This window comes from Stenella coeruleoalba (assembly GCF_951394435.1).
Source record: "Stenella coeruleoalba genome assembly, chromosome: 12".
Lineage (NCBI taxonomy): Eukaryota > Metazoa > Chordata > Mammalia > Artiodactyla > Delphinidae > Stenella > Stenella coeruleoalba.
The window spans coordinates 40,728,895-40,743,738 of NC_137158.1; the positions used below are offsets into that span (position 1 = coordinate 40,728,895).

Genomic DNA, 14,844 nt, shown 5'->3' on the forward strand with positions numbered 1-14,844 from the left:
AAGGACCCTGGTATCCTGGAGGACAATGAGGTCCCTGAGTTTCCATGGACTCAGTATATACAGAATTGTACTGGGAAGTTTTACTGTGTATTTCAAAGTTAATGATTATGGAGCTAAACAAACTGGGTCTACCAACAATAATTCTACTCCCTACCCCAGTAACTTTATTTATTCTAAGAGATGGGTGCTAAGTAATTTTGGAATAAGATTTATTTATGTGAATCCTCTTTAAGCTTTAAATTTGAAACCTTTAAAAATTCTCATTGCTTCAAATGACATTCAGTTCATATTTTAAAGGGAATTAGGTTATTGTAATCATGGTTTATTTTCTATGGTATCTGTAAAAACTCACCCAAATTAAAAAGAAAACAAAAAATCTGCTTTCCCTATAAGTCCTAATTTAAGCAAATCTTTCACTCTTTCTCATCCTCTTTCGCTTCACCCCCACACACATAATGCCTGAGATGCTGTGAGGACATTTCTCTTGTCACTCAGGCCTGGTGCATATCAGGGCAGAAATCGCCTCACTTTAACACTGGGGCTCAGTAAAACAGTGCTATAAAAGCAAGCTAGGTTCAAACACAACTATTATTTATTGTTTAGTTATAGTAGGAACTTTAACTGGGTTTCTGCATACCATCTCTGGGAACCTAACCACTATTGTAATTTTGCTTTATGGGTGAATGTGTTTTGAATTCTGAGCAACTGATTTATGAACTTTAACAATATAATAAACATACCTAAGGGAATTACGTGTACGTAGAAAAGTTATTTTTCTCTGCATTGCTTTCTGTTCTCAAATCCAGATGGCTCTTTCTTATTTTAAGTCAGATTGAGGTATTTCTAATTGAGCATGTACATACAACAAGTTGTCATTTTACCTGGACTCGAAATGTTGGGACGTGCATTCCATGTCTAGAGAAATCCTTATAGCCATAACTAGTATCCTCAAAGTGACGAGATACATCTCTTGCTGGTGTAACTTCTTCATCATCTGAAATAATTTAAAAAAAAAAAACCACTGAAAGACTTTCAAAAACAGGATGCTAGTTAAAATTCATTTTACCTATAACAAGTAAAAACAGGATTACCCTTTCTCTGACACTGAGTAACCAATATCAACTAAAATAAAGTCTTAAAACTATAAAGAGAAATAGCCTACTTACTAATAAATGGAATATAATAAAAGTAGATTCTGTTATTAAAAAAATACTCATGGTTAATTTTCTGTTTTTAATTCCTCTCTCTCACAGATCCTCTCTCCCTCTGTGTCCCGACTGTAGTTTATAGATACTAGGTTCTACTGAAAAGTATGTACTCCAAGTATGAACACCCTTTTGAATAATCTTTATGGTGATAACAAATATAAACTTTAAACTTTATGCTCTAAACTTTAGCACTTGGACTATTTTTAATGTCACACAGTATATAAAATGATCTCTTTAACAGCTCAAAGGTCCTAGAAACAATTCTAAAATGATGAACAAAGGAAAGAGGTTCTGTGTGTCACTGTTTTTACAATGTTTCCTGCACTGCTTCTAAGCCTTTTCAGATTATCTTCATGTTTAGGGGTCGATGAGATTATAGTTTCAAGTAAATAAAATCAAAGACTTCTCCTCAAGCTAACATCCAACCTCCATTTATACAAATTTGATTTTTTCTTTGCTATTAAGAAACTTGCTTTTAACATATACTCTTTGTCCCACTCTATTATTGCCAAAATACACTGACACACTTTATTAACTTTTTTCCTTTAAATTATCTGGTTTACATATTAAATCCTATAGCCTACATTTGATAAAGGCCAAACATAAAGGATTTACGTTGTTGTTAGTTATCTAAGAAGTAGCTCCTTTTCACAAATCATAGAATTTTAAAGCTGGAAGCAATCTCAGGCCTTTATGAATGCAATTTCCTCATTTTAAAGAAGAGGAAAAAAAGCACTCAATGTTAAATGACTTATATTCACAAAGTTTATTAGCAGTGATTTTTTAGTATTAGAACCCAAATCAAATGTCCTCTCTCTTAGTCTAGTGCTGTTTTCACTATAACTTCCTTTTCTACCTATGCAATAACCTTTCTAAAAGGAAAGCCATATTTGAATTAAACTTAAAAGCTTTTGCACAGCAAAGATAACCCACAGAATGGGAGAAAATATTTGCAAACGAAGCAACTGACAAAGAATTAATCTCCAAAATATATGAACAGCTCATGCAGCTCAGTATCAAAAAAACAACCCAATCCAAAAATGGGCAGATCTAAATAGAGATTTCTCCAAAGGCGGCATACAGATGGCCAAAAAGCACATGAAAATATGCTCAACATCACTAATTATTAGAGAAATGCAAATCAAAACTACAATGAGATATCACCTCACACTGGTCAGAATGGCCATCATCTTATCTCAAAGAGTAAATGCTACAGCTGTTGCTGGGAATGTAAACTGGTTCAGCCACTATGGAGAACAGTATGGAGGTTCCTTAAAAAACTAAAAATAGAGTTAACCATCTGATCCAGCAACACTACTCCTGGGCATATATATGGAGAAAACCATAATTTGAAAATACATGCACCCCAATGTTCATTACAGCAGTATTTACAATAGCCAAGATATGGAAGCAACCTAAATGTCCATCAATAGAGGAGTGAATAAAGAAGATGTGGTACATATATACAGTGGAATGCTACTCAGCCATAAAAAGGAACAAAATAATGTCATTTGCCACAAGATGAATGGACCTGGAGATTATCATGTTAAGTGAAGTTAAGTCAGACAGAGAAAGACAAAATACCATATGTCCCCGCTTACATGTAGACTCTAAAAAAAGTGGTACAAATGAACTTATTTACAAAACAGAAATAGAGTCACAGATGTAGAAAACAAATCTATGGTTACTGGGGGGAAAAGGGGGGAGGGATAAACTGGGAGATTGGAATTGACATATACATACTACTATATACAAAATAGATAACTAATAAGGACCTACTGTATGGCACGGGGAACTCTACTCAATACTCTGTAATGACCTATATGGGAAAAAAATCTGAAAAAAAAAGTGGATATATGTATAACAGATTCACTTTGCTGTACACTTGAAACTAATACAACATTGTAATCAACTATATTCCAATAAAAAAGGATACTTTTATTTAAATTCTCTTAAAAAATTGGGCTTTTGTTTTTGGACACAATAGACATTTTATTGACTATGTAATGGTTGCTTTTACCTGAAGAGAAGACAAACATGCTCTCTCTTTTTTCTATTTCAAAACGTGAAGCCATCTCTTCCTGACTTGCCTCTTCTTCATCTCGACATTCCTGTAACTGCTTCATCTTTTCCATGAGGGCTTCGACCTCAAAGAAGGAATCACTTACCTGAAAAGAAAGTGCAATTAAGGTTACATATGTCAAACACGGAATGAAACTTTTGAATTTTATTAAGTCTGTTTCATAAGAATTTGCATCTTAATACAATATAAGAAAAGATCTTCTTATAATTTTAATGCACATGGATGAATCAAAAACAATTATTTGGGGCTTCCCTGGTGGCGCAGTGGTTGAGAGTCCGCCTGCCGATGCAGGGGACACGGGTTCGTGCCCCGGTCCAGGAAGATCCCACGTGCCGCAGAGCGGCTGGGCCCGTGAGCCATGGCCGCTGAGCCTGCGCATCCGGAGCCTGTGCTCCAGAACGGGAGAGGCCACAACGGTGAGAGGCCCGCATACCGCAAAAACAAAAAAACAACAATTATTTGGCCTATTATATATACAGATATTTAAATTTTAAAATATAAGAGAAAAATGATTTTAAGAACACATTCTAATGTTTTACCTTTTATTACTAAAGTTAGTAATAATATTACTATCAATGCTAAATTTTAAAAATTTAACACTACTTGTCGATTTAAAACAGAACTGAATATTTAAGAGTTAAGCTTTTACTTGCTCAATCAGTTAAATAAGGTACACAAAGTATAAGTGCTTTTGCATCAACTGTGTACACTGGGCATGTTGTCAATAGACAGGCATACCTCAGGTATATTGTGGGTTCAGTTCCACACCACTGCAACAAAGCGAGTCATGAATTGTTTGGTTTTCCAGTGCATATAAAAGTTATGTTTAGGGACTCCCCTGGTGGCACAGTGGTTAAAAGTCTGCCTGCCAATGCAGGGGACACGGGTTCGAGCCCTGGTCTGGGAAGATCCCACATGCTGTGGAGCAACTAAGCCCGTGCGCCTCAACAACTGAGCCTCTGCTCTAGAGCCCACGAGCCACAACTACTGAAGCCCGCGCGCCTAGAGCCTGTGTTCTGCAACAAGAGAAGCCACCTCAACGAGAAGCCCGCACACCGCAACCAAGAGTAGCCCCCGCTCGCTGCAACTAGAGAAAGCCCGCGCGCAGCAACGAAGACCCAATGCAGCCAAAAATACACTATACTGTACTGTACATTATACTGTATACTGTACTATACTATACACTATACTGTTTATACTGTAGGCTATTAAGTGTGCAATAGCATTATGTCTAAAAAAACAAGGTACATACCTTAATTTAAAAATATTTATTGCTAAAAAATGCTCAACACCTGGGAACAGGGAGCTTATCTACTAGGGAAGTTTTTAAAAATTCTATTATTTCACTATTATCTCATTTAATAGAGGGATAACTAGGAACAGTACTTTTTCTTTAGCCTTGTACTAAATCAAAGGTGGGGAAGGACAACAATCCAACTCTAAGCATCCTAGCAACTGATGTACTCTCCCTTAGACCATCTCATAACCTTTAAGCTTTGATAAATAATCAGTGGCCATATGCAGGCCTCCAACAACAATCCAGATAGCTCAACAGAGGGTGGAACTGATGGTCTTGGGCGTTGCCAGCACAGCACAGTGATGAACCTTGGGAACATGATTTTCCCTCCTGTGCTAATCTCACCATATGTAAATGCTACCTCTTATTTAGTACCTGATAAATGCCAAGCACTGTACTAGGCCTTTTAACCTTTTTTTTTTTTTTGCCTTTTACCTCTTTAGAGACATTTCATTTAAACTTTACAATAACCTTGTGTTTGACCTTCATTTAGAAATGAAAGAATGGAGGCTCAGAGAGGTTAGATAACTTGCCCACAGTCAAATATACGTTAACAGTCAAATACACGTTAAAGTCAAATATATAAATTTAACCTGTCCAAATCTGTTTAAAATAATACAACTGAGAAAATCTGTGCAAAGTATTCAGAAGACTGTAATGTTGTTTCTCTGATTTCAATTTGGAAATATAAACCCTTTTCTCTTTCACTACAGCTAAAGAATGCAGAGGGAATTTTGACTCATCATATATAGAATTCAAATTTGCTTACAGAAAATTCAACTCATTCTGATCTGTTTCAAAGGAATAACATAACTGAGAAAATATAAAAGCCAGAGAAGAGAAGGAATAGAGATAAAAGCAATTTAATAAATTTACATTCACTTTTATATATATTTGTGAGAAGTTAAAACATGAAGAAGTATTTTAAAAGGAGAAATTCCAGATCAAGGCTGATTAAATCTTCTAAAAAGTAATTAAGAAGACAGCCTGTTTCTTCTGTGCAAAAGGATGTGATCAGCATCAGGAAGTTTCTACCACCAAGTTCCACTGTTCTCAGTCTCCCCTCATCTCACTCAGTAGCTGTTCAATACCAGATGGCTCTGATGGGGCACATTGCTGGTGGCTTCTGATCCTAAAATTATTCAAATGTAACCTCCTAGAGGGTCTTATAATTTTGTATGTCCCTTAGCATCAGACTAGTGCTGAGCATTTGGAGGCAGACAATAAATACTTGCTGAATGAACAGGTATGGGGGCCTAATATCTTTTTGGACTTAATAGGGTAGATTTTCTTAAAAGCCAAATGAAAAAATAATATAACAGCAATTACTGTGATTACTCTTAGGATGATCCTATAATAAATAATAGATACTTACCGAAACATTTCCTGCTGAGTTGACCTGCATCTCATCCACACTGTGATTGCCATTTGTAATGTCACAGATGCAGTAGTTACTAACAGAAGGAGGTCTGAATGTGTGGCCACCATCACAATGAATTTCTGGACTGATTCCACAGCCAAATGTGAACGAGGCAAGAGAATGATAGTGTGTAAGTAGAACTACTGCATGTACCAGTTCTGCAAGGGACCAGCTGTGCTCTTCAGCTTTCAAAAGTCCCTTGGGAAAAAAAACGAGACCATTTTTATGCTGGGGTATGGTATTGATGAAAGAATACAGTTCATCTTGGTATTTAACCTACTGAAAACAGGATTAGTTACTATATAAAACTTAAGATAAAATTACAATTTGAGGCATGTAGAACCCAGAATTTGCTAATTTTTATGAATATGTATTCACAAATAGAGCTTAAGATAAACTGATAACGACACATTCGTTATTATTTTGACTTTCTGAAATCCTGATTTAAAAATGTAGAATACATTTTGTTTAAAAGCAGTTGCCATATCTCAGATGATGGATTATGAATGCATTAACTATGTTGTTAGTGCAGTCTCAAACGAAATGTAATGAATTTGTGTTTAAAGTAGAAGCTACTGTGTAAAATACGCCTGTTTTTCTTTATTATCAGGCCTCCTCAAGGAATTTTTAAAAAGTGGTTTGAACAGCTTGACTCTGAATATTCTTAAATCATCAAATTATATTTATTTTAAAAATTATGCTCAAGGTAAAGTCTACAGTTCTTCAAAGTCTTACAAATCTGTGTCCATTCTGCTTCATTATCTATTTTATAATATGTAATTTTATATTACTAGACAATGTAACAGACATTGCATTAATCATATTCAAATCTTGTATCTCCTTGATAAAAAGATGCTTCAATTACATAAAAGAATCTAAAATATTCTAGGGAATTCCCTGGAGGTTCAGTGGTTAGGTCTCTGCACTTCCACTGCAGGGGGCATGGGTTCCATCCCTGGTCAGGAAACTAAGATCCCACAAGCCTTGAGGCATGGCCAATAAATAAATAAATAAATATTCTAAAAAAAGAGAAAGACAACACCAAAAATATATTGTATTTTTAAGAATTTCTACTGCATGGTAGATTCTTTTAGAGAATGTCCATCTACTTTTATTCCATTATCTTTATTAATAAATAGAACCAGACAAAACTAGTTTAAAATGGTATTTTAAAAAGATAACCCAACAAGATGCCACTTTACATCTATGAGAATGGCTAAAATCCAGAACACTGATAACAACAAATACTGACAAGGATGTGGAGCAACAGGAATGCTCATCCATCGCTCATGGGAACACAAACTGGTATAGCCACTTTGGATGACAGTTTCTTACAAAGCTAATAAACACAAGCTTATCATACGATCCAGCAATCACACTCCTAGTTATTTACCCAACTGAGTTGAAAACTTATGTCCACCAAAAAGCCTGCATGTGAATGTTTGTAGAAGCTTTATTCATAATTGCCAAAAACTGGAAGTAACCAAGATGTCCTTCAATAGATGAATGGATAAACTGAGGTACATCCATACATGTATTTTTCAGCAATAAAAAATGAGCTACCAAGCCACGAAAAACCATGGAGAAACCTTAAATGCATTACTGACAAGCTAGTCTGAAAGGGCTATATACTGTGTGATGCCAACTATATGACAGTCTGGAAAAGGTAAAACCATAAAGACTGTAAAAAAGAGCAGTAGTTTCAGGGGGAAGGGGAGAGAGATGAATAGAGGGAGCATAGGAGATTTTGAGAGAAGTGAAACTATTCTTTATGATACCATAATGGTGGATAACACGACATTATGCAGTTGTCAAAACCCATAGAACTGTACAACACAAAGAGTGAACCCCAATGTAAATTAGACATTATTAATTCATCAGTTACAGCAAATGTACTATACTAATACTAGATGTTAGTAATAGAGAAACTATGTGTGTGTGGGCGGGGGGTGGTGGATGGTTGACGGGGGTAGAATATGGGAACTCTACTTTCTGTGCCATTTTTCTGTAAACCTAAAACTGCTCTAAAAATTAGTCTAATTTTTTTTTTTTTAATGACACCCTAGATATATTCTCTACTTACCTCAATATGTTCTTTGGTAATAAGCCAAGGTCTATGGGCTAACACTTTGTTAAGTTCTCCTAAATTCTGTAGTTTTTGAGGAGCATTCTCTAAACCATTAAGCCACTTGGGGTCTCCACCAACATGAAGGAAATCGTTTACATGGAGATTCACTAAGTAGGAGCACTGATGTCTTGCTGCAGCCTTAAGAGAAAACAAAAAGATTATTCTAATTACACATATTAAAATCTTGAACAACTACAAATCTTTTTCTTTACAATATGCAAAACAGCTAATTAAGTTTTTGATTAGTATGTTTTCAAATTTTCCATATACTACAGAAATGAAGTTTTCATATAAACATTTAAAAATTCATACACTATAGAAAGCACCTCAAAAATATCCCAAGAACAAATAAAATATCTGATCAAAGTATCTGAACTTTAGAAAAATTTTATACCTACTGTCAGAACCTCAGATTAAGAAGAAACTTCAATTAAGGTGCCAACCATAAAACAATGGAATATTATTTATAAATTGAACATGAGTACCACCACTTATGTCAATCTGAACTATCAGTGAAATAATCTTGTGTTCTACTTTATTCTCATATTTAATAGAAAATGGTTCTCAACAGAGTGTAAATACATATTTCTTTTTCTGTTATATTTGACAGCGTACTTATTTAGAAAGAGGAAAAATAGATACTACCTAACAGGAATTCGATTAGAAGTTAGAATATAAGTATTTATTCCTGTGTTTGAAGCATTAACCATCTCTTAAAAAGATTAATAAAGCAGGCAGAAAGAATTTTTCACTGAATGTTTACAAACCATTATTCCAATGTAGTGCCGATAATGTAGGGGTAATGGCCCATCCATTTGCAGTAGATAGTGTTGAGTTTTTAAGAAACTTTCTAAATATTGTGGGTGAAAAACCATCACTAAGGTAATATTATCCAAACGACCCAAAGCAGCAAAAGAATCTGCAAATAAAGTATGCATCTGTGCGTCTTCACTCCCCACTTGGAGAATCTGTATGAAAGAGAGGAAAACCATGGTTTCAGAAATTGTAAATTGGTGTAAAAGAAAGAAAACATGCAGGGGAAGGAAAAAAAAAAAAAGGAATATGCATGCACTGCACTTTAAGTGTCACCTAGAAGCAGATTAAATTTGGCTTAAAGAGAGGTTATAATTCTACAAATTTAACTCAACTTGTTGCAAGATAGCAGAATAAAGAGTCACATATCATGTAGTAGGGGAAAAACAACAAAGGCCGGACATTAAAGGCCATCTAGATAGGCTGCTTGCAGACTTGACCAGAATCCAGACATCCAGATCTAAATCCAGAACCCAGATTTAGATTATCAAATTTGCAGAGCTTGCAAACAGACCCTAATGCCTTTCCTTTTAACAACACCTACTCTCCCTCAATTTACAGAGAACCAAAATTAACTAACAGTAAACAATCCCTGTGAAAACAAAGTATAGGAGCATTTACATATTTAGAATTAAAGATCCAATCTAGCATTGATACCAGCCTGTGGAGTTGGCCAAGACCAAGTAACTCGGCTTATGGGCACACCTAAGCAACATCTAAATATAAGCAGGTGGCATATCATTGGTCAGAAAAAAGTCTTGCCTTTGCTTGATTAAATATGGGTGTTAGAAAAGCATCATGAAATACTAGAAATCAACATGACTATAACAGCTTTTTAATCCCACATATTCACTGCCAAAACATGATGATTAACTTGTGTAAAGCATATTGTTGACCAACAACTTGTTCAGATGCGAAGATGTGGGTCATGAAAGCTTTTCCTTAAAAGCATACAGTTCACTATGTACTTTCACAAACAACATACCTCCTTTTCTGGGATGAATCTGCTTGGTCCGTGTCCTAGTGGTCGAGGAATTCTAATTCCAAGTTCCTAGAAAAGAAAACTACACCATCTCAGGCCTCCAGCAGTAAACAACATGAACTGAGGCCACAGGAATGGGAGAGAAAAACAGCCAGTTGAACAGAGACTGGCTTGTTCTGGTGATTTATTTTCATGGCCATATATATATACCAGATCCTCTGTTTGCATCACATAGCTGACAACAGTTTATAATACAACTCTGACTAAAAACAATAAAACCTGTTTCACTAAAACCAGAGTTTTGCATAAAGTACTTGGCAGAAAGTCTAGAACAGAAAGTTCAGCACATAGCAGCCAACCCTGTGGATTGTCAGTGATACAAAATAAGACCAATGTGTTTGTACATCCAAAACCCAACCAACCAAAATATCAATCCCTGTGCATCTTGTCAGGAAATGAAAAAGCCATAACCTCTACCTAGATGTCTTAAACTGAAAGAAGTATAATTATTACTACATCTATAATAACACTTCACAAGAACAGAAATACTATGAAAAATAAAAAAGCTATTTAAATCCACAAAAGAGAAAGTAGTACAGGGCATGGTTTCTCTGTGCTTGAGTAAAACAATTTTAGAGAAATTAATTTTGTTTGTGAGTTTTCCTTAAACTTTTAATTTATAGGATCTCATCAACTTTGCTTATATTATATTTTAGAGGAGCTCAACTAATTAAAAAATAAATGGTTTTCTGCCTTTTGACATAGTGAACCTAGAATTCTATACTTTATGTGACAGTGTAGTGTGGTTAACAAAAACTGACAATCTACTGTTAGGCTTCCATCTTTTCCCTCAATACAGTGTGCTAATAGAAATAAAACCAAAATGTAATTCAGACTTTTTTTTTTCTTTTTGAGGCTCATGTCCTATCACTCTAGTCTCTAAACAAAAAACCCCCTCCTTCTTTAACAACTAAATATTAACCCTTGCTTATATAATTACATACAAATATTATTTCTACCCTCTCTCTACTGCTTCCAAAAGTCCTTCATGATATAAACCAGATGCTTTCCTTTTAAAGGAAAAAAAGGGGGGAGGGGGCAGTCAGAGAAGAACATGTGGCAACAATTCAAGAAATCTGGTCCAAGTGAATGAAAACCTTTTGAGCAGAATGGATTTTTAAAAATTAAGCAGGCAGGACAAAATTGAAGAGAATCTTAATTAGGAGAACTCAAGATTCAGATTCAAAGTAGGCTGGATTTGCCAACTAAATCTAAAATTTTATATATGTTTCAAATAATCTTGTATTGGAGGTCAGTGATTTCTTACTCTGATAATTCCACACTTATACTGAAGACAGTAATGTCTAATAACCATGCCCCTCATTAGAGGAGGCACTAAATTCACTGGCCCAGCCATGTATGTGTCTCAATTTTAATATCCTACAATAAATGCAAGGAAAAAACCCACATTCCTGCTATTCAATACATCATCTTGGCACAAATGCAGCCATTTATATAAAATGATGACTCTATTGGCCTTTCTGATTTAATTACATATATTTCTAACAAAATATATTGGGCAAGACTTTAAGGCTAAAAATCAATACCCCTTCTCAGTTCTTTACTATCTTATTTAAACAAAATGCATTTTAGCAGACACCCCATTTCAGGGGTTTATTATTCATTTTCTACCTAAGAGACACTATTCTTATGACTTTAGTATACAAAAGGTGGCATTTCAAAGGAGGAGAAATGGATTATTCAACAAATGATTTTGGTACAACTGGAGAGCCACTCAGAAAAAAGTGAAATTGGAGGCTTAAATCATACTTTACTCCACAATAAAGCAGATATAAGTGTAAAAAACAAAAATAAAAAACATTACAGTATTAGAAGAAAATACCTGTGGACTTAGGTCTAAGAATGCCACAAAACCAGGAAATCATAAAATATAAGATTGATAAATTTGATGACATAAAAATAAAGACTTTCATATGGGAAAAATAAACATATAAAGTCAAAAGCAAACAGAAAACTTGGACATATATTTGCAACTCATATAGCAAAGGGCTAAATTTTTTTAATACATAAAGACAAATCACTAAGAAAACCCCCAACAACCTCACAGAAAAATGAACAAAGGACATGGACAGTTCAAAGAAAATGAAATATAAATGGCTGAAAAAATGATCAACCCTCACAATAAAACACTGAGATACAATTTTGCACCTAAAATACTGCTTAAGATCAAAAAGTTTGATGATAGGCTGTGTTGGAGAGGGGGTGGAGAAATAGCCATTCATTGCTTATACTTTCTGATGGAAGTGTTTTGAAGTGTGAGGAAAAAATATCAAGAAACATAAAAGGAGTATAAATTACTACAACCTCTAGGAGGGCAATCTGAAATACTGATCAATATTTAAAAGTTACATACCCTAATCAATAATTCCATCCTAAACATTACCCTATACTCACATTTCTAAAATGTCATGTGTAAAAGTATAATCACTGCAACATTGTTTCTAGTAGTACAAGATTTTATAAAGCAACCTAAGTGCTCATCAATAGAGTACTGTTTCAATAAAGTTTAGTATGATCATAGACTAGACTAGCATGAAGTCCTCACAAAGAATGAAGCAGTTCTATACAAGTTGGCTTTAAAAGATCTCCAAGATATATTATGTGGGGGGAAAAAGACAAAGTATGTAATATGTATATATTATGTTACTATTTGTAAGGAAAGGGAAAAAAATTACCAATTCCATTTCTAGGACTTTATCCTACAAATACATTAGCAGCATGTGGATTGTGTATGTGTGTGTGTTTATTTTTTTAAAAATAAGACCAGATTCCTAGCACATGGGCCTCAAAACAAAGAGGTTGAAGTACATTGTTTTGGTTTTATTTCTATACCAAATAGATAGTTTATATATCAAACTTACAAAACAATAGCTTTACAGTTCCAAGAAAATGACTATTAATGTTTCAGAAATGGAATATTTTCCTATAGGCATGCCAAAGGTCTTTCCCAATGGTCCTTTCTAATTCTCAAGTCTTTGAAAGTCTATCCCTGTAGCCAAATTTAGTGGCCATACTGGTATCACTGTCTCCCCTCTTCCTTGCCTTCAAAGGTCAAATCTTTCTTTCCCAGTTCCTTTAGAAATAGATTCTTTTATGTATTTTATGAAAAATTATGTGTTTTAAAACAGGATGTTAAGAAAAAGCAAACATTCTCAGGAACGGACTATAAACCTATTATGCTAAGAACCTCTTACTGTTAAGATCACATTCATTCCTTGGTGAGGTACCAGTCTAACAAAGCAGGGGACAGAATAGAAGAACTGAAGAAAGGAAAGGAATGGAATGGAGTCTCTGATATTTAAGACTCCAATTTCATTATTTTACTTATGGCTAGTTCTAGGTAAAATAGAATTTTATGAACTCTGAAACTGCATCCCAATTTATCCTAATCCAGATACTGTCAGGAAGCAGGTCATTGATTCCGTCTAGCCTTCCACAGCACACAAATTGAGCTCTAACTTATGGGAAAAGGAAACAGGTGACAATTATCTTGAAAACAGCCAGGAAGTCTGGTTCTAGAGTTGGTGTCTTTAATTAATTACTCTCAAAAGCTCCTCTTTAAGAGCTTTTGAGGGACTTCCCCGGTGGCGCAGTGGTTAAGAATCTGCCTCCCAATGCAGGGGACATGGGTTCGAGCCCGGTCTGGGACAATCCCACATGCCGCGGAGCAACTAAGCCCATGCGCCGCAAGTACTCAGCCTGCACTCTAGAGCCTGCAAGCCACAACTACTGAGCCCGCGCGCCACAACTACTGAAGCCCGCGCGCCTACAGCCCGTGCTCTGCAATGAGAAGCCACCATAATGAGAAGCCCATGCACCGCAACCAAGAGTAGCCACCACTCTCCGCAACCAGAGAAAGCCCGCGCACAGCAACAAAGACCCAATGCAGCCAAAAATGAATAAATGAGTAAATAAATTTTTTTAAAAGAGCTTTTGATACTTAAAGGTCTTTTTAGATACCATTATTATTATACAATAGTATTCTTGATTTCTAAAGGGGTAAAAGTTTCAACTTTCTGGAAAACTCACTTTTGAAACACTTCCTAGTCACATGATAAATTAGTTGCTACCCTATTTTCTAGCAGGTATTGATTACAAAAAAAAAAAAAATAAGGCACTGCAGGTCTTCAATGGTGTGATCGTAAGCCAAACTAAGTGCACTTCATAACGTCCTAAAGGTTCCTTCAATTGTGCCTTCATATGTACCTGTAAGAAACTGTATTACAGACTTTGAACAAATTTTGGCCAATCTAAATTCAAGGAGGCAGAACTTGCCAACGGCAAATGGCCTTGTTGTGAAGCAGATGTAAATGCTAACCACAGCACAAACCTCACAGGCTCTTGGTGAAGGTGTGGCTGGGAAATCTAACATGGGAACTAACAGTCTTCTCCTCTCAACAATCCTCCTAATCAGCATCTTTGAAGACATAGCAACAGCCTCTGCCATCACAACATTGCTGCAAATCTCTGACGCGATATCTGTTTCCTCTACAGTGTATACTAACACACGAATTTTCACAGTATGAAAATTCTCAGCAAATGTTGACAGCACCACAGAATGACTAATGTATGTAATGTATCACTGTATGAATCTGTGTTTATGAATTTACTGTTCTAATCAGATTTTTCAAATTTCTCAGATACATTTATGAATCCATATGAATATCTTTAACCAAAAAAATGAACAGTTTGCCACAAGTGCAAAATGAGAGCATTTGTTGGCTTACAGTGTCTATCTACATGCAAAACTAGTTGAAAAGTAAAAATGATTAGATCACTTCAATCATTTTATTTTTTCTCACTGCACTTGGTACATTGTTAAACTGTCTAGA

The 14,844-nt window shown here is 35.3% G+C and overlaps 1 protein-coding gene across 3 annotated transcripts in view; it reads right to left on the bottom strand.

Moving 5' to 3' along the window:
• SESN1 (sestrin 1) overlaps window positions 1-14,844 on the bottom strand; it is a 107,385-nt gene that overhangs the window by 5,022 nt on the left and 87,519 nt on the right. For 2 of the 3 annotated variants that reach the window (XM_079939414.1, XM_079939412.1), the window contains exons 2-7: window positions 9,935-10,000; window positions 8,904-9,104; window positions 8,092-8,274; window positions 5,964-6,206; window positions 3,229-3,376; window positions 882-994 (exon numbers count right to left, since the gene is read on the bottom strand). In XM_079939414.1, the coding sequence (XP_079795540.1) occupies window positions 882-994; window positions 3,229-3,376; window positions 5,964-6,206; window positions 8,092-8,274; window positions 8,904-9,104; window positions 9,935-10,000 (954 nt within the window). The remainder of the gene's footprint in view (window positions 1-881; window positions 995-3,228; window positions 3,377-5,963; window positions 6,207-8,091; window positions 8,275-8,903; window positions 9,105-9,934; window positions 10,001-14,844) is intronic. The other variant, XM_079939413.1, reaches the window with a different exon arrangement.